The sequence below is a fragment of the Eschrichtius robustus genome, chromosome 8 (genome assembly GCF_028021215.1).
Source record: "Eschrichtius robustus isolate mEscRob2 chromosome 8, mEscRob2.pri, whole genome shotgun sequence".
NCBI lineage: Eukaryota > Metazoa > Chordata > Mammalia > Artiodactyla > Eschrichtiidae > Eschrichtius > Eschrichtius robustus.
Genome location: NC_090831.1, coordinates 114,747,067 through 114,768,149, shown reverse-complemented (window position 1 = coordinate 114,768,149; position 21,083 = coordinate 114,747,067). Strand labels below are relative to the sequence as shown.

Genomic DNA, 21,083 nt, shown 5'->3' with positions numbered 1-21,083 from the left:
TAGAGCAATTTTTCTCTTGATTCATACTGAAGAAATTAATTTTTTTAAAATTTATTTATTTTTGGCTGCGTTGGGTCTTCTTTGCTGTGCACGGGCTTTCTTTATTTGCGGCGAGCGGGGGCTACTCTTTCTTGCAGTGCGCGGGCTTCTCATTGCGGTGGCTTCTCTTGTTGCAGAGTGCAGGCTCTAGGCATGCAGGCTTCAGTAGTTGTGGCTCGCAGGCTCTAGAGCACAGGCTCAGTAGTTGTGGTGCACGGGCTTAGTTGCTCTGCGGCATGTGGGATCTTCCCGGACCAGGGCTTGAACCCGTGTCCCCAGCATTGGCAGGCGGATTCTTAACCACTGAGCCACCAGGGAAGCCTGGTTTCCTGCATTAACTTATTTTCATTGGGGCTCGTTTGCCCATGTGTTTTAAACTCAAATACTAAAAGCATGGCATCCATTAGCAGTTTAATAATCTGAGAAAAGATAAAATACACAAGAAAAAACATAGCTGAATTATAAAAGATGGACAGTTTACTTCAAGCACTATAAACATGAGGCTAAATGGATTAGTTTTCAGTTATATGCAATAAATTGAAATTATGGCATTAGGAATCAGCACATTTTAACATCTATCAAGAAAGACTCTTCTGATAGCAGGGTTTCTCAATCTCAGCAAAAATTACATTTTGGCCCAGATCATTCTTTGTTGTGGGAGCTGTTCTGTGCATTGCAGGATGTTTAGCAACATCCCTGGCCTCTTCCTACTAAATGCCAGTATCACCTCTCCCCACCCCCACCAGCTGTAACAATCAAAAATGTCTCCAGACACTGCCAAATGTCTTAACACCCAGTTAAGAATCACTGTTTAAAAGAAAGAACCACTCACTCAAATAGCTCTTCTAATACTAGATGATAAAAATGTATAACACAGGATTATATGTCCATTATATCCAACTCAATACTTTAAAATAGAATGTATCTTGTCACAATTCCATGAAATGTTGAAAACATTGACTGATGATATCTTAGCTCAGCATGATTAAAAGTAGAATATAAAAGCTAGAAAAAAAGCTCTAACACTAGAAAGTAAAGTAAGACAGGAACTCTTGTAAACAACTATTAAAGAAGAAAGCAAACCCAAAACTCAGAATATCTGGAAAATTACAAAATCGACTTAAGAAATCTTAACTAAAACAGTACTCAATGGACAATTCATTATATTCAATGTATATATTACTACACAAGAAAAACCAACAAAAATCAATGAAATAAATATTCAACCTTAGAAGTTAGAAGTCTATGGATGAGTTATAAAAAACAGACAAGAGATAAGTAAAAGAAAATGAGATATGAATGAATTAAGAAACAGAAAGACAGCAGTAGTCAATGAATTTTCTTTCCTTTGGGAAATTTGGTCTAAATGAAATCCAGGAAAAATAAAAAATAACTTGATAAACCACTAATTAATTACAAAACAAAACCATAGACATACAAAAGAAGAATTGGAAGAGGGAGGTGACCACATGTTTAGGAAAATTAAAGGAACTGGAAGAGTACAGGCGTGTATGAGAGCTCAGGGACTTTTGTTTACTGAAATATCCCAACTGCCGAGGATAGAGCCTACCATAGTGGCACACAAAAAACTTGTTGACTAAATGAACAAATATACCTCCATATGCTAAATACATGACATTGATAAATTATAGAAAAGATAAATTTGCAAAATTTATTTGAGATGAAATAGAAAATGTACAGGCTCTCTATTGACAGAGAGGCAATTCTCAGGCGAATTCCACCAATACTTTAAGAAATAAATCATTTAAATTTAATTTGTTCTAGAGTGGAAAGTGTGAAAGAAAAATCTCACTCTCTCCTTTTAACAATGAAAGGAGCACAATTTGATAATAGAAACTAATTAAAGAGTACACACAAAACTACACAATAGTCTTATATACGAATGTCAATAAAAATGCTCAATAGTACATATCAAATAGCAACACAGTTTAAAAACATATGTTCAATCATTTCCACTAGCTGCTCCTCTCTGACCAACATGTGACCAACTTCAGCAGGACATAAAGTGAGGGCTACCCAGCTCCAAATTGTCCTTTGGCAATTTTATCTCTTCCTGACAACCCCCAAGACAGGATTAAAGGGGCCCTCATGCTCCTAAGGATGCCACATAGTCTTTGTAGGAAGATTTACCAATGGCCAGATTTAAGGGGGGGAACTGCAAAGTCCATGTACTTTTGTCAAGACCACTGCTACTCCCTCCCACCATATTCTGCATCTCAGCTCTCAATCTAGCTAAAATACCAGTGCCCGGAGGAGATTAAAAGTGATTATCTATCCCTCCTCACCCCTTGTCCCCATCAAGAGAAGTGAGAACTTGGGGATTTGGTATCTGGAGGTAGAAACATGGTGGGTACAGTTCAGATTCCAGGAGGGTTCACATTCAAGGACCAGGGCTCCACAAGATATCATGATTTTGTTACTAGTTTGGAATGGTCAGAAATTGAAGTCACCAGTGAAAGCTTAAAATTTTAAGGGAGTTCCAGAGAAATACCAAGCCTGGGAAATATAATTTACCTCAACCTTTTAAATTTCCAAAACTGTGGTCAAGAAGTGTGCAGCACGTCACAGTGTTGAAGCCTGCAGACTTGGGATTGGTGCCTATGTGCCTCTTGTGGCCTCTTCCAATAACCTCTGTGTCATTATCTATGGAAGACAGTGCCTGAGGGAGGTCTTCCAAGGAGAATAGTCAGTGATGGGCAAACAAAAAACATTCTGCGGGCTGGGGCAGAAAGTTCTTGCTGTTCTGGTCCATGTGTTTTTATGGATCAGTGGGTACGCTGTTGGCCTCCTCTCCTTTTCCAGGAAGGTTATGTAACTATTGATGTATCTTACTCCATATTCCATTAGAGGCCTCTGATTAGGAAAGAGATTGATTTGGGTTAACAAACATCTTTGGGGTTGCAAAAGTCCCCAAGAAGGTCAAAAATATTGGTCATCAAAACCTGAGCTCAGTAAAGCATTGACTAAGTAAGGCCATTTTTACTGCTGGTGTCAGCTTGAGAGACTGGAAATCTTGACTGAGAGATGGTATATTTGCTTGCTAGGGCTGCTTGAACAAAGTGCCACAAACTGGCCACTTACATAACAGAAATTTGTTGTCTCACAGTTCTAGAGACCAGAAGTCCGAGATAAAGGTGTTGGCAGGGTTGGTTCCTTCTGAGGGCTATGAGGGAGAATCTGGTCCATGCCTCTCACCTAGCTTCTGGTGGTTTGCTGGACATCTTTGTAAAAGCATCACCCTGATCTCTGCCTCTATCTGCACATGGTGCTCTCCCTGTGTGTTGCCTGTGTCCAAGTTTCCCCTTTTTATAAGGATACCAATCATACTGGATTAGTGTCTGCCATACTCCAGTATGACTTCATCTTACCTAATCGCATATGCAATGACCCTATTTCCAAATAAAGTCACGTTCTGTGGTACTACGGGCTAGGACTTCAACATATGAATTTTGGGGGCATACAGTTTATCCCAAAATAGATGGGAAGCTTGAGAGGAATGAGAGTGAAGGGAGAAGTGACATGCAGAAACTCATGCAAACCATCACTCTTTCCTGACCTTCTGTTTTCTGTCTCCAACTCTTTTTCCTCCATCTCTGTTAAGACTAAGAGAGAATTCCCCTCTTCCAATCTTTAGAAATACATGTATACATTTCCCCTGACAAATAGTGGGACTCTTTTCCAATGCCTGTCTTTAAAAAATGGTTTGATAGGTGTGGTCCTTCTTCCACACCAGCCCCCTGAAATATTTTGAAGAGTTTTGACAGTAGAGGTCAGGACTTGAGTTTCTGTTCTTTCATTATGGTACTCCCTTTTCTTCCTATCTTCCCTATCTTCCCAGTGCTAAATGTACAGTAGGAATTCAACCAAAGGTCTCTAATTTAAATGAATTCAGATGATTCCCCCCACCCCAAGCAACAAAATAGAGATTCATGTGGTAGAATAAATCATCATTTTTATTATTTCTTGTGAATGAGATATTTTCCAGAAAATAGCATTGTAAGTATTCATATTAGAATTATTGGAAACAATAAGTAGAGATCAATTTTTTTTAATGATAATTTCTCAGAATGTATGTTTTCAGATCATGGAAGATTATAAGCAATTGATCTTGGACAAACATAAGTTTGTTTCGATGTTTTGAAGTTTTGAAGCGCTCTCTTGCCCTGTGAGAGTGACTTAATATGAATGAATAAAATATATTGCTCTGGCTGGATTGAAAATAGGTACACCTCTACTATGGAATTCTAATAATCTTTTTATTCACTTAAAAAAATTTCCATATAGTAAAATTATCAGTGTTCTTTTGAACTTGCTACTTTCTCAAAATTCAGTTATCCCAATAACTTTCAAAGTCTTAAGTCTAATGATTCTATAAAACCTCTTCTTTCAATATGTTTCCTAAAGCTTCCTTTTTATATGTCTTCTTTTGAAATAATGGTCTGTGGACTATTTTACAATACAGGGTATGCAGGTTGTCTCAAGCCACTTTGCATAATGGTGGTCGTATAAAGAATGGGGGCAAGAGTGGCAGGCAGTGTTAGCATGGATCACTAGCTTACTGAAGCTCAGGCCCTTTAAAGCATGCAAGAGAGAACAAGCAATTATCCATCTCTCAAGCTGGATAAAAGCTACACGAACACACATTGGATGGAAACAAACAACAACCAAATCAGTATGGCTTTGTTGACCGCTGAGGTGTTTAATTAGCTCTATAGTAAGACTTTTCTATACTTAGCCCTCTCTCTCTACTCAAGGTGAAGCAAATCACTTCCCTGTTAATAATGCATGTGTGGATCTTACCTTGGCTGTGTCTGTATTACAGTCAATGGTCCAAACCATCAAGACCACTGCCAGCACACTGGCATGGTCCAGCTCTCCATCCTTGCTGTTGCCCTGTTAACTGCTAAAGAACTCAGACTACCCATGGCAGCAGTATCCGAATTCATGTGTTATTTATCTTCATATGTTGCCTTTGAAGTCTTTTCTAAAGCCTAATATTTTTCTTTCTGAAACCCAGAAGACATTGATTTAATAAAATATTAGCTGATAATTTCCAAGTTATTTCAACAGATTTAAACCTATTTTTTCCCCCCACATAGCTAAGTCAAAGTCACTTACACTACACAAAAGTTAAGTGTGTCTCCATCACCATTTCATCTGAGGATAGTAAACTCCTTTGATTTCCATAGCTGGAGGAACCACCCAGCCCAAAGTCCTGGCACATATAGGAGGGAAAATATCTGTTGCGGAGCTCTCTGAAGTCAGTATTCCTCATGAAATGGGTATTCAGGATGGTCACACCACCTGCCAAAACAATTCCCCCAAAGGGAAAAAGTTCACTTCAAATGCTGCATGGCTGTATGTGTTACTAGCATCCTTTGGTAACTTCACCGACCTTTCCCTCTTTCTCTTACTCATTCCATTTCTGTTTCGTGCCCCTTCTCCTCCCGTTTCCCCTCAAGCCAGCACCTTTTACTGAAGCCCCAGATAGCACCCTGGGTGTAAGTGTGGGGTGGGGGGATTGTGGGGGGGAAGGCTAGTTGTCTCCACATTAACATTTTCTTAGAACAAAAGCACAGGAGGTGAGCAATACCTGCCTACTTACACACTTTGTCCCAACTTCTTCCGCCTCCTGCTCTCTTGATATAAACTGCCTCCCATTTCAATAAACCACATAAGCATTTCTCTTCAAAACTCTATTATGAATCAGTGTCAGTCTCTTCTCAGAGTTTTTACTTGCCCCTATCACTAGACCTCTTGAGAGTTGAAAGTTTGAGATTTAGAAAGTTGATGACCAGCAAAGTTAGTTTCCATGATGATGATGACGGTGATGATAATGATGAATCTATCTCTTAAATAAAAATGGTGAAACAGTCTATAAAAGGACTGGAGTGTGTGTGTGCCTGTACTGAAGCACACCTAAGATTTAGTTCTCTGCAAGTACTATGAGCTTTAAATTAAAATATAAAACAAAACCAAAGAAGGCTCTCAAATATCAAGGATCAGCCGGATGAAAAGCAGCAGAACCTTGGCCCAGCATCCCTAAATGATACATTTTTTTGATCAATGGGGCCTAATCTTTGTTTCTCCTTGTTGATTTTTCTAGTTATTTCCTGATGCGATGAGTTATTTTCCCAGTGTTGCTAGAATTAGGTATTAAAAATGTCAAATGTCGGGCTTCCCTGGTGGTGCAGTGGTTAAGAATCCGCCTGCCAATGCAGGGGACATGGGTTGGAGCCCTGGTCCGGGAAGATCTCACATGCCATGGAGCAACTAAGCCTGTGTGCCACAACTACTGAGCCTGTGCTCTAGAGCCTGTGAGCCACAATTTCTGAGCCTGCGTGCCACAACTACTGAAGCCCGTGCGGCTAGAGCCCGTACTCCACAACAAGAGAAGCCACTGCAATGAGAAGCCCGCGCACCGCAACGAAGAGTAGCCTCTGCTCACTGCAACTAGAGAAAGCCCGCTGCAGCAACGAGAACCCAACACAGCCATAAATAAATAAATAAATAAAATGTCAATTGTCAAACCAGATAATGTCACCAACCAACTGTAAAAAAAACCCCAAAAAACAGCACATTGGTGGATTGGCTATCTCTTACTATTTCTTTTTAATTGAATGATATTTATTCAATAGAAATAGTTTATCTTCAAGAGCTGTTAATTAACCTGTTAGTTCTGTGTTTGTGTTTACTTTTATGTTCTTGAGGCTAGGAGGTGCTTCTTGATTTCAAATAGTTTTTCCCCTGGAAAATTCACATTAGAAAGCTGTTTATTAATTCAGAAATTGATTCAGAAATTCAGTGTTAGCATAGTCCATACATTCTGACTCATGAAAAATAGTGGGACCAATAAGATAAGCGCCCAAACTATACGAACCATCTTAACAAGCATTTTCTAAATGCTCACTTAAAGAGAAGGTTGTAAAAAGAAGAATACTATCCAGGTGAATTCAAGAACTAGAAATACTAATGAAGAATGATTAAGAAGAAAAAATGTGGGTATGTATGTATACAAATATTTACGTGTGTATATATACATGAACTATATTCTTTTTTTTAATTTTTAAGGCTCTGTAATATTCAGAGAATAAAGGGTTACTTCAGTTGATAGTTAAATTTGGCAACACTTCGAAGGAATTTTGCTTGTGGGAAGTCAGACAATAGGTGAAGCCAGAAGCTCCAAATCTTATAGGCAAACATTTGTCTAAAACTCAACCTGGTGCTCTTTCTACTACACTCTAATGCTTCTCTCCCAGGAATCGTTCTTGTTGACAGCTTTTCTCTAATTTGTGCCCACTTTGATTTCTAAGGAAGAAATAAATATGGTGTTTGCATATCTGTGCTGCTGTTGTATTAACATACGAAAACAGTGATTTAATTCTCCTCAATGTTTTTAGCCTGTGATGCCTTAACCTAACCAATGGGAATGTCATAAATGTCAGAAATATTCTTTTAAACAAAAATGTAGGTTTGTAGGAAGTTCCTAATTCAGAATATGCTGCCCACCGGCCTTTACCCTTGTGCCTTCCACGGACACGGTCCCGGTTCATGAGAGCCTGTTGGTTGACGCTTGACAATCCAACATCACTGCGCAGAACCTGATTAATGATCCCCCAGAACTCACATGAGCATTTCCACGAAGCGGACATTTTTATTCAAGTCTTCAATGCCCTTCATTTCTTCTTCAGTGAGAGAAAAGTCAAAGATCTGAAATAACAGAAACAAAAAACAGACATTTATAATAGTAGAAGATGGATCAAGCTTGGGATCAGGGAGTGAGGCCAGCAGTGGGAGCCCTTCAAAGATTTATGAACATCTCTGCAAATGTCTTAGAGGAGTTGGGCTAGTGCAGGGGGGCCACCCCACCCATGTGGAGGTGGAATTCTTTCTGCCCTTTGTCTTTAAGACAATCCTGCTGGGGACATCTTGCAAGAAATTTCAAATGTTCTGAAACAATATGCATTCAGAACATCTCCTAAAAATCTAAAAGTGAAGAATTCTTATTATTTTGGTATAAGATGCTGAACTTTTGATTCTGGACTATGGCCTTCATGCACTTTTTTTTTTTTTAACAAAAATATTCCCTAGTCTCTAAATTTGCTTATGTATTCTTTTTAACTTTTAATTTGCTTTGGTTCATCATCTTAATCCTTTCTCTTGTCATTTTTAATGTCTCTTTATCTACCTTTTAATTCTAGTTACTTTTTCATTGTTTTGTTTTTTTCTTAGCTTGTACAGTTTGTACCTTGGTTATATAATTGTCCTTTATGAACATTTTAATAGTTTATTTTAGCTTATTTGTATTTTTAACAGTTGATTTGTTTATAATTTCTCTTGTTTTATCTTTCTATCCCTTAACTTTTAATTTAGTAATTTACATGAATAAATTTTAATTGTAAAAGTAATACATGAATATATGCTTTTTGTAAAGAAATGAAACACTACAGATATACATGGACATTTACGGAGTGAAAAAAACAAAAGTGTCTCTTGATACCCACCACCCCAGTCCTATTCCCCTTCCCACAGATTCCTTCCAAACATTCAACACAGCAAGAGCAAAATGCAATAATTGTATCATATTTCTATTATTCTGCAACTTTATCTCATTCACAGAATATGTCTTAGTGATCTTTTCTGTCAAAATATATAGACTGACTTTATTTATTTAACCACTATATCCGTAGTATAGATGTAATACGATTTACTTAGTCATTCCCCCGAGGATTGTTTCCAAGTGGTCTTTTCAGAGCATTCTTTCCTTTGATTATTTATTATCCAAGAATTGGAGTTATGAGATTGTAGAAGGAAATTTATTATAACATAAAAACAGTCATGAATGAACCAGTCACTTATAAAAGAAATCCTTACAATCTTCCTTTTTCTTTAACACCTTCCCGCACCTAGTAGGGCTACTTGTCACATGACCTCACCTCCTTCAGCATGAGAATAGGGATGTAGCCCAGGGGACCAATCAAGGTATCTTGTTCATTAGACACAGTGATTATTATGGGAGTAGCCAATGACCCATAAAGGGACAAGCAGGGATTGACAGAGACAGAAGCCTTTATCTGTGATCATCTTTACTAAATGTGGGTAACAGATTAACCCATATTAATCTGTGTGTACCACCATGTGGAGAAAGGGGGTGGGGAGAACTCAATCCTTTTATAAATCATTTGAATACCTGTGTCCAGTCATGTCTGACCTACCCTTGGACTTTCCAGTTATGAGAGGCAATAAATTATGTCTCTTTTTCTTTGGTAAGTTTGAATTCCATTCCTTCATGTGGTAGCAAAAAAGCTCTGAAGATAATTGTCTAATATCATGGATGTCTTCCCATGTCAGTACTTATATTTTCACTTTATTATTTAAAAATGGATATAAAAGCACACATACTGTGTGAATTCATTTATTTGAAATTCTAGGAAATGCAAACTAGACTATAGGGATAGAAAGCAAATCAGTGCTTGCTTGGGATTGGGGACCGGGAGGGATAGATTATAAAAGGGCATGAAGAGACTATTGGAGGTGCTAGATATGTTCATTATCTTGATTGTGGTGATGGTTTCATGGGTGTGTACATATGTCAAAACTTTTCCAATTTTATACTTTATGTTCAGTTCATTGCATTTCAATTACACCTCAGTAGAGTTCTGTTAAAAAAGAAAAATAAATAAAAATGCCTATATACTATTTCATTGTACAAATATATCATAATTTGTTTTACAATATCCTATTGAAAATTGTTTCCAGTTTTTTTTAGCTGATAAAGTATGCTGTAATAAACATCTGTATATGTGTGCATGAATATGCAAATACATCTATGGGAAAAGATTGTTGGGTCAATGGACATGTATGTTTGAATTTTGATGGATCTGGAAAAATGACATCCTTCTCCAAATCTTACATCAATTTATGTTTCTAATAGTATTATATGAAGCTGCCTGTTTTCCCACACACTGTTAACATTCTGATTATTTTCCTATCTGAGGGGATAAATACTATCTCATTTTTATCTTTAATTATAAGTAAGACAAAAAACAACTTACTTTTGAAATTTAAATTATTAACTGATGGGTAACTGATTAACTTTACATGGTACTTTTCTATGGCTGCATTTACCTAGCAGTTTATTCTTTGGAAGTAGCACAGTAAACTAATCACTCCATTGTCTAGTGGCCTCTTTTCTCACCTATAATTTATAATGCTGATTACAGATTACTTATAGAGGAAACAAAGGGGGTTGGCATTTATGAAGTCTAAATGATCCTCTTCAATAATTTCCAAATTTGTCCCCGACTTTTTCCAGAGCCATTAAGAAGGTGGAAAGTTGACTGTTATGAATTTCAAATTCTATACCTTCTATTCCTGCTGTGCTGGTGGGGAAGGGAGTAGGTAGTGTCCAGAGTCAATAGGTAAGGAAACAGAAGACATAAGGGAGCTAGGTAGCCTACAAGCAGCAAAGAAATCCCTGAATTACTAGGAATTGTCTCAAATTCAGCTAAAATTAAATCCAGGTATGGGCGGAGTGGGTCGGGGAGCTGGTATAAAATGACATATGAAGGCATTGCAACTTTCTTATTAATCTGAACACAAAATTCTCTAAAAAAAAAAAAAAATACCCTACTTTTTACATTTCCAGAAGCAGTTCTCTTACTTGAAAGTTTTCTTTGATCCTTTCAGGGTTAAAGCTTTTAGGAATGACAACCACTCCTCGCTGGATGTTGAAACGCAAAACAACTTGAGCTGCTGTCTTATTGTATTTTTTCCCCAGTGAGTTTAGAAGTGCATCCTTTAACAAAGGTGGGGAAGACACATTCACCCTTTAAAAAAAAAAAATCGAAACATGCATCATATTTAGTCCGAGTAATGAGAACCAGTGGTTTACCAATCACCCTCCTCCTCTGACCCCCATTCACCTGGTAACCTATCCAGAACACTTCAGGTCACCTGTAACCAACTTCTCTGAGTGCAGAGTATTCGGAAGACTTGCTCTTAGTATGGGAAGATCAAGACAGGCAGATTCACAGAGCTGCCTCTTCCAGAGGGTAAATAATATTGCTTTGATGGATCTTATAGAGAGAATGGGGTTGGAAGTAGGCATACAGGGGAAGGCAAGAAGACTGAAGTAGAAGAAACAAAGGCACAACTCTTGGAATCATCTTAGAGTAGAAAAATTTCTACTTAAGTCTGTGGAATGTGAAGTGTTGCCACTGAATACAGAAATTTTAAAAATTCAAAAATTTCAGAATATGGCCATAGAGACTCTTTGTCAAATAATAAGGTACTGGTAGGCACTTTCACAGGTAGAGTCTAATCAATTATTACAACACCTCAGTGAGGAAGGTTTTGTTAGCTCTAATTTGCATATGTGGAGAATGACTTGAAGCAATTACTTAAGATCACACAGCTGAACAGTCATTTCAGTCAAGCAATTTACATTAGCCTCATACTCTACACCAAAGGAAATATACTTCCTGAGGAGACAGACAGCATTACTTACCAGGATGGATTCCTAGAGGTCCCCAAAGGGCTGTATGCAATAATGACAATGTCATGTTGTTGGCAAAATTTCAAGAGTTTTGGCTGGGTGAAATATGGATGGCATTCAACCTATGTGGTTGCATTGGAGAGCAGAGCACAAAATTAAGGGCTTTTGGATGAATGCAATTTTATATAGTTTGTAAAAAGTTCTTCAATAAAATCGATTGCAAAGTATTCTGGATAGCAAGGCAAATCTTAAATATTTTTCCCAACAAGGAAGTTTACATTGTTCATATATGGGTGAGATGAATTAAAACAAGGTTAGTGAGGTCACCAACTGTGGGTTAATCCTAAAATAATTGGGGGACAAATTCAATTTTTACAGCTATCAGTTTAAAACTTTAAGTAAACAGACTCAATTATTTATAGTAAATATTCTAGCAAATACAATTTTCCATAACAAACACACAGTCTCAAGGTTCACATTACAGTCTTGGTAAATAGAAGTGACATGTTGCAGGAGCCCTCTGTCCCTCACTATCAAACATCTAAGAATATTTTCACAAGAGATAGAGTATGTATAAAACTAAATTTACAGATGAATTTTGTCTTCTTGGTGGAGAGTTCTTTACACCACCGAGTGTAGGCCTAGTTTAATTTTCTGTATCTTATTGACAGGATTCCTGCACTAAAAATACATGTGTCAACAAAAGTTCTTCTCAAAGTTTCTTCTTAAACACTATGGTAGTTTTTGACCTACATGTTTGTTTTCTTTTTAATTAAAATCAACCAAGTCTTAATTAAAGTATTTTAAGTATATAATTATTATTTTCACTATCTAAAGTATTAAATACTTGACAAGTTACATTTCTAGAAGGCACAAGAAAATGCTACTGATGAAGTGGAAAGGTAAACTGGAGCTCTTAGAGGTAGCTCTTCTTTCCTTTTTCTAATTTGATAAACTTTTTTTTCCCCCTTGTCAGTTTCTCCCATTTCTTCTTTTTCCCCTGCCCCCTCATAATCTTGATCCCTCCTTTTCCCTAACACACTTTTGTTTTCTCCCCCACTTGGGAACATTTCTTAATTCTAAAAAGTGACACACAGTGTCCATAGTACAGTAGTCCCTAGGTATTTGCGTAGGATTGGTTCCAGGACACACCCCCCCACCCCAGCGAACACCAAAATCCGCAGATGCTCAAGTCCATTTTGTGAAATGGTGTAGTACATTGGGCCCTCTGTATTTGCGGGTTCTGCATCCATGGATATGGAGGGTGGACTGTATTTCTTTCCCTTACCCTCTCCCACTCCTAGCATCACTCTCCCCTTTGGTCTCTTTCTCATTTTCCATCTTATTGGTACACTAATCTTTTCAAACACATTTTTTTTTTTATCATGTCACGTCATTGCTTAAAGACTAAGTGTGAATTCCTTACTTTCATGCCTGCCTGCTTGCTCCAAACACATTTAATTTTCCCCACAGGGACTCCTTTCTAATCAGTTGGAGTGCTGTTATGGTCTCTGGCCTAAATATGTATATGCACATGTGTATACAGTATGTGTATTTACCTATATACATATATATGTGTGTGTATTTGTGTGTGTGTGTGTATATATATATATATAATACAAAATGTATACATAATAAGGCTAATACAATTAAAAAATAAAACAAACAGGTATGTGAATATCCATTCTGTGAACAAATTCAGGAGTTTACAGAAAGTTGCATTGGGCAACATACTAGAAACCCGTACTCAACAAAAAATTTGAGTTACTGTAATATAAACTCAAATATATAATATAATATGTAATATAACAAAGATCTTTGCATAGATAGTTTTTTGATAAAAAACTTGAGGGCATATCGCTAAAGGACCACTCAGTGAAGGAAATTCTCGGGATGGAGGTGAGGGTGGGGGTGGGAGTGGGTAGGCTAACGTGACCCAAGTGCGTATGACCTCAGAGAGTCACATTCCTTTTCTTCAGAGCATCTGTCTCAGTTTCCAATTACATATAACTTTCCTGACTTCATTAATGTCTGATCCACGAGAGCAAGGACTATATCTGTCTTTGGTCACTTTTGCATGCCTAGAACCTAGCACAGTGCCTGGCATAAGGCAGGTGCTTGATGACCATTTGTCGAATGAGTGAAAACAAGAGTTATACAGAGAGGACAAAGCCAGAATCTTAGGAAACATCACTCTTGATGCTGCAGACTGTTGTAGGCTGGGCTTCATATGGGGTACAGCTGGTCATTTCTGGCTGGGACCGGATGCTCAGTTTAAGGTAGAGGGTGGTGATGGTTCCTGATGTTGCAGGGCCTTGATGTCATCCTTATTTCTAAGGAGAAGGGTATCTAAGCACACTTGCCTTCCTTCTTTGCTAGGGACTGCTTAGAGCCCTTTGTGAATGAGCCAGTGGAGCTGCAGTATTTACTTTTCCTTGTTTGCTATGTAAAACTGATGTAAGTTGTCAGCGTCTTGGTGTGTCCGGGGTTTTACAACACCCTTTGGTAATGCTGTAGTTTTAGATATCAAAATCTCACAGGGTGAAGTTAAGAAGCTGGGCAGAATCCATGAAGGAAAATAGCAAAAGTCCTTTCATTAATTAACCCAACCTCTTCTGTCTTTCCACGAAAAACTGCATTGAATTTTCATTTCATTAATGAAGTCACTCAACAAATATTTACTAATTTCTGTGTCAGAACACCTGTGAGTTAGGCATGGTGAATAGGATCAGGAAAAACTGAAGAATGTGGAAAGTTTCCTTACTCCTTCCCTTCTTCTTTCCTTCCCTCCATCCCTCCTTACCTCCCTTCTTTCCTTCGTTCCTAGAGTTAGGTGTTGGAACTTTGTATGAGATTAAATGGCTTGAGATAGGTCCACAGTCCCCTTTGAACTGGGCTGGGAGAGCACTGTATGACGCTAGGAAGGCTTTCAGACAGTCTATGCCAGGGGCGGAGCCTGGAGGGACATTGCTTCAGATGGACATCATAGGGAGTACTAAGGAATCTTGGATTGCTCAGGCTCTGAGAATGAGTATAGAGTGAGGTTATAGTCTATGTCAATTTGTTCATGAAGTCAATGAAAAATACAAAAATTTGCAAATTTTACGTTAGATTTAGTCTAATGGGAAAATTAGTTTAGAAATACGTGAATTTTGAATCAGGCAAGGCCTTCAGGTATGTATCCCTTGCACATGAAATGTGTCCACTCTGTCTAATGCCCGAAATATGCTCACCGTATTCCTGGGTTGAAAGCTGCTCATTTTGTATCTCTGGAGTAGAGATGGTCCTACCAGGGCATAGGGTCATGGCTGGTGGCTGGGAGACCTGCACTTTGATCTGTGCCAGCTCTAGAGTTTTGACATATTCTGCTTTCAGACACCACAGGACACATGAATAGGTTCAGGCTATGATCTTCCAACAAGGCTTGCCTCTCTTTCAGGGTATATTTGTGAAGCTGATCGACATTCTTGTGCCAACAGATCAGGGTATTTCCTCCTTGGCATGAGGAAACACACTGTCAAATTTTCACTATTTTTCATTCTCAGGTCGAAAATCACCATCTGTCTCTGTGCATTTGTAAGAAGAAAGCTGCTTGTCACTTCAACATTTTTAGAACAAAATATTGTTCTTAGGGGTGCAGGAAGGAGATGTGAAGGATATGCTGGGTAGGGGATAGATTAGGAATAAAGGGATGGATTGAGATCAATGAGGAAGGCAAAGGTTGTTGCTCTCTGTTCCTGAGAGCATATGATATAGCGCTAGCTGAGGTATCAGTTCGGAAGTGGTACTTCTAAATATGGCAACACTTCTATTTAGCTGTGGGCTACTGTCATGATGTAGGTAATTCATTTTTTCTGTTATGAATCCTTTTGAGTTTCTAATAACAATGAATTCAACAAACAAGTCCACCATAATCCAAGTTTGTGAATATTTACCAGTTCCAAGAGCATTTTTTAGTGCAGCTTCTTAATGTTTTATGAAGTAGGGGGAAGAGGATGTCATATCCCCATTTAACAATAGTATTTTGTTGTGATTATAAGAGTAATATACGCTCACTGCAGAAGACTTGAAATACAGAAAAGCATAAAGAAGAAAACAGAATTTACTTGTAAAATTCACAGCCAGAGATAGCCACGGTTAGCATTTTGATATATTTCTTTCCAATATTTGCACTTTTTAAATAATATAATCGCCTTCATACTGTATTACGTTTTGTATCCTGGTCTTTCCACTTAATATCGTGGCCATTTCTCTTTTCCTCAAGAGTGATTCAAGAACATTTTTTGTTAAGATTTCACATATTATAAATGTTTTAAAGTTTATGTAAACATTCCCTGAACTTTTCATATTTATGTTGTTTCCTTTTTGGTGTTTTTTTTTTTTTTTTTTTTTTTGCTATGATAAACAGTGCTGCAACAAACACACACATAAAGTGCTGTGACAAACACACATATGGGTGTTCTGATTTTTTTTCACAAGGATGGATTCCTAGAAATTGAAAACTAAACACTTTTTAAGGCTCTTGCTACTTATTGCAAAATTGCTTTTCAGGAAGGTTGAACCAATTTGCATTTGCCAGCACTCCATCACTTGCTTACATGGAACACTATATTAAAAAATAAAACAAAAACTTTGCTAATTTGATACACAATACAAAATTACACTTAAATTTAAATTTCCATAATTACTAAAGCAGCTAAATATTTTTCATATGTTTACCAGTCTTGCAATCTGTCTTCTGTGAATTTCTGTTCATTTCTTTTGAGCCTTAGTATTTTTCTCATTGATTTTTATTAGGCTTTTAATTCGTAAGGACATGATCCCCTTTTTCTATTATATTTTTAAATATAATCATTTAATTTTGTTTGTTCTTTGTTTCTAATATTTTTAGGGTTTAACATTTTTATACTATTACATGTATTGGTTTTCTTTATAATTTTCCCATGGCTTCCCTTTCTATCCATAGCTCCAGAAAACTAAAATTCTTTTGTAGTATTCACAAATAATTTGTTTCTTCTTTAACTCCTGACCAAAGGGACACTTTGGAGTATAACATGAGGCAAAGATCTATATTTGTTACTGTATAACTATCAATTTTCCCTACACTATTTACTGAAAAATCAATTCCTTTGTCATTAGTTTGTGCTATTTTATTTTACATTAAGTTTTTATTTGAGACTGTTTCTAAGGTATTTCTTATTTTCTATTTATTTGTGTGTTGGTTCTTGTGCTAATCTTACATTATTTTAAATACTCTGTGTGTCAATATCTGGTAGGTTTTGTCCCCCTACATTATTATTTTTCTTCAGAAAAAGTTTGCGTTACTTTTTGGATTTGAACTTTCAAATCTTTTCTCTTAAGAGACATAAATTGACTTGCCCACGGTCTAATGATGAGATATACGTAAAGTGACCACAAGACTTCCTGACTCCTAGTCCAGGATTCTTTCTGTTAAGTAATGGATTCTCCCACATTCCCCAATCCCCACACTCCCCCTCACCTCCCTCCCCTTGTCAAGCTGTACCTGGTTGCTGACTGGCTTATGCTTAAGTCCTGGTTTGTTCAGAATGAGCTCCAGCTGCCTACGGTTAAAATTGGATACACCGAGGGATTTCACCAAGCCAGCATCTTTGCAAGCTTCTAAAGCCTATAGGGTAAAAGCCAATGGGTCAAGAAAGAAACCTCAACACAAGCAAGAGTAAACATTTATAAGGGTGACTGTGAATTCTTTAAAAAGTAAAGTCCCTGGGTATATTAATAGGCATTCTGTGAACTAAAGAAAAGTGGAGGAGATAGGCAGGAATTCTGTAATTGAATGATTTGGGGGAAATGTTGTATATCATATCTTCCCCTTGTATTTTCATAATGTATACCAGCATGATAATAATGATCTTATTTCTTAAAATTTGTTGAGGTTTTCTTTATGGTATAGTACCTGAACATTTTTATGTGTCTGGTATGTGTGGAAAATGTATATTCTCCTATTTTTGGATACAGATCCTTCTTGTTTCTCTCTCTCACATACACATGCATTATATAGAAGATTAGGTCTAGCTTTCCCTGGCTTTTCAATAATTTAGAGAAATATATCAGAAATCTCCCACTGTAACAGTGGATTTACCAGTGTCTTTCTGTATTCTATCAATTTTTGCTTTATATATTTTGAAGATATTTTATTTGGTACATATGTGTTTAAGATCGATATATCTTCTTAGTAAATTAAATCTTTATCGTTATGGTTTTTCCACTTCCCTATACATTTTAGAATCAGCTTTTCAATTTCCTTTGGGATAGTCATTGGGATTGCACTGAATCTATCCATGAATTAGGGGAGAATTAACAACTTATCTGTATTCAATCTTTCCATCAAAGAACATGAAACAGCTCTCCATTTATTTAAATTAAAAAAAATCCTCTCAGTAAAATATTGTAGTTTTAACTATATAAGTCTTGCATAGATTTTGTTAAATTTATCTCTAAATATTTAACATTGTTTTTAAAAAAATTCTATTTCCAATTGTGTGTTGCTAGCATACAGAGTACATATAGATTCAGATTTTGTTATTTTTTCTTTATCTTATGGGTTATTTACACGTATCTTCTTAGTTTCCAAATATATGATGATTTTTCAGATATATTTTTGTTATTGACTCAATTTTAATTCCAGTGTCATCAGACAGGCTACTTTGCATGAAGAATATTTTTAAATGTATTGAGATCCATTTTATGTCTCAGAAAATGAACTATTTTGTGAAATATTCCATGTGCACTTGAAAAATAGCATTCTGTTATATTTTGGAAAAGTATTCTATAAATGTCAATTAGGTCAAGTTGTTTGATAATGTTTAAGTCTCCTATATTCTATAGACTTTCTGTCTACTTATTATCTCAATTATCGAGAGAGAGGTTTTGAAATCTCTGACTAGAATTGTGGATTATTCTTTTTCTCTTTTCAGTTCTCTTAGTTTTGCTTCATGTATTTTGGAGTTCTGTTATTAGGTGCATAGATGTTTAGGATTGAACCCTTTATTATTATGAAACAAAATTCCTTATCTCTGGTAACACTCTTTGCTCTGAAATTTTTGTTGACATTAAAATAGCTAGTCCAGCTCTCTTTTGATTACTGTCAGCCTAGTACATCTTTTTTTTTTTTTTTAAAGTTTAATTTTATTTATTTATTTATTTATTTATGGCTGTGTTGGGTCTTCGTTGCTGTGCGAGGGCTTTCTCTAGTTGTGGCAAGTGGGGGCCACTCTTCATCGCGGTGCGCGGGCCTCTCATTATCGCGGCCTCTCTTGTTGCGGAGCACAGGCTCCAGACGTGCAGGCTCAGTAATTGTGGCTCACGGGCCTAGTTGCTCCGCTGCATGTGGGATCTTCCCAGACCAGGGCTCGAACCTGTGTGCCCTGCACTGGCAGGCAGATTCTCAACCACTGTGCCACCAGGGAAGCCCCAGCCTAGTACATCTTATTCTAGCCTTTTACTTTTTTTTTTAACCTTTTACTTTCAACCTATTTGTGTCTTATTATTTATTTATTATTTTTTTAATTTTTGGCTGCGTTGGGTCTTTGTTGCTATGTGCAGCCTTTCTTTAGTTGTGGCGAGCAGGGACTACTCTTCGTTGCAGTGTGCAGGCTTCTTATTGCAGTGGCTTTCTCTTTTTGCTGAGCACGGGCTCTAGGTACGTGGGCTTCAGTAGTTGCAGCACGCAGGCTCAGTAGTTGTGGCATGTGTGCTCTAGAGCACAGGCTCAGTAGTTGTGGTGCACGGGCTTAGTTGCGTGTCTTATTATTTAAAATGAGTTTCTTGTATATAATATATAGTGGGGTTTTGCTTTTTATCCATTCTGACAACCTCTGCATTTTAACTGGGTTGTTTAGTCTCTTTACATACACTGTAATTATTGACACCACTGAATTTAAATCCCCCATCTTGCTATTTATTTTCTGTTTTTCCCATCTATTCATTTCCCCTTTTTTCTTATTTTCCTGCCTTCTCTTAGACTGATTATTTTTTGTTATTTCATTTTGTCTCCTTTACTGGCTTGTTTGCTGTACTCTGGAAGTTTTAACATTTTCTCTTTATGTTTGACATCCTGAAATTTCACTATAAAGCATCCAGGTATGGGTTTCTTTCTCTTTCCTCTTTGGTAATTCATGCCTTTGCAATATCTCTGGGTTTTTTCTTCAATTATTACTTCCTTTTCTTTTTTCTTCTTTCTTTTTTTCTAAGACTTCTATTGTGTGGATACTGGAAATTCTAATTTTATGATTTACATCTCTTAGCTTTTCATATTTCACATTTAAAATTTTTTCTTGCTTTCCTTCTTCAATTGGGAGATTTCCTCATTCTGATCTTTTAAGCTGATCATCTTTTCCTTTTCTGTATCCATTCTATTTTTATCCCATCTATTGCACTGTGTTTTTATTTTTCTTAATTATTATTTTTGCTTGTTTTGAAAAAATGTTTTCTTGTTCTTATTTCATATTGCTGATATCTTTTTTTATCTCCTTGAATATATTAATTGGCTAATTAAAAAGTTTTTGGTCCTCTGTTCTGTTTTTGTTGTGATATGTAATTGAGATATGTTGTTTCCTTGTGAAATAAATGCCTTGTTATTTTGGGCTCTGAGCTCACTTTCTCCTGAGGATATTAGCTACACTGTGAGGCAGTCCCTTAGAGGAGAATGCCAGACTCCAATCCTAGTCAGCTCCAATGAGGTCAGGAGTGAGTGTATGGTCTTTCGGGTGGAGAGCCCCAGACAGCAGAAAACACAGTCAGTGCCTCCTCACCCCTCAAAACAAGCCACAGTTCAGATCCTCAGCTGTAACCTAAACAGGGGGAAGTCTATTAGAATGAGATGATCATTAGAGTATCATTTCCAGCCTTTGGAGTTTGAATTGGGAGAGGCAGGAAACAACTGCCAGAGGTCACGCAGAGACTTATGTTTTTATCAGCTTCTCACAAGTGCAAGATTTCAGTGCTGCTCTGACTTGATTCCTGAAGACATCTGAACACGAGTCCTAAGTGTCTACATGTGTGGAGTGTGTCCCAACGCTATAGCAAGAGAGAAATAAGAGCAAAAATAACTCTGATAGTTCCTTTCCTATATTATCTTACTGGTTGCTGAGTTGCCTCTCACTCTAGGTAAAAGCTTCCGTATTACCTCATAAACAAACCAGTTCAAAATATCTGTACCTGCCTCCCACCTAAATCCATAAGGGTTTTCTCATTATTTTCCCCTAGTTTCTCACTCTTATAATCTTGGGGAAAGAGCCAGCAGCCTGCTCAGAAATGGAACCAGAATTATTTTTCAGATTTTCATATATTATTTTACATTTGTTTCTTTTAGACATCATATTACTGATTTTTAAAAATTCAATTTGAGAAACAAACAATTTGTGAGTTTATCTCATTTATATATTTTTATTTACTGTTACAGTAGAACTTATTTCCTTTACTTTCTTTTTCCTCCCACACTTCTCTCTTCCTTATCTTTGGCATTCTTCTCTTCCATCAAAGCAAA

The 21,083-nt window shown here is 37.0% G+C and overlaps 1 protein-coding gene across 7 annotated transcripts in view; it reads right to left on the bottom strand.

The window, feature by feature from the left end:
- AKR1D1 (aldo-keto reductase family 1 member D1) overlaps nucleotides 1–21,083 on the bottom strand; it is a 41,257-nt gene that overhangs the window by 4,255 nt on the left and 15,919 nt on the right. For 4 of the 7 annotated variants that reach the window (XR_011074723.1, XR_011074725.1, XM_068549529.1 and 1 more), the window contains 4 exons: nucleotides 17,082–17,204; nucleotides 11,570–11,679; nucleotides 10,724–10,889; nucleotides 7,688–7,770 (listed from right to left, as the gene is read on the bottom strand). Coding sequence is in view for 4 of the 7 variants with exons in the window: in XM_068549529.1 (XP_068405630.1) it covers nucleotides 7,688–7,770; nucleotides 10,724–10,889; nucleotides 11,570–11,679; nucleotides 17,082–17,204 (482 nt within the window). In the remaining 3 variants the exon portion in view is untranslated. Of the gene's footprint in view, nucleotides 1–4,028; nucleotides 5,365–7,687; nucleotides 7,771–10,723; nucleotides 10,890–11,569; nucleotides 11,680–17,081; nucleotides 17,205–21,083 lie in introns of those variants that run through there. The other 3 variants (XM_068549528.1, XM_068549530.1, XR_011074724.1) reach the window with 3 other exon arrangements.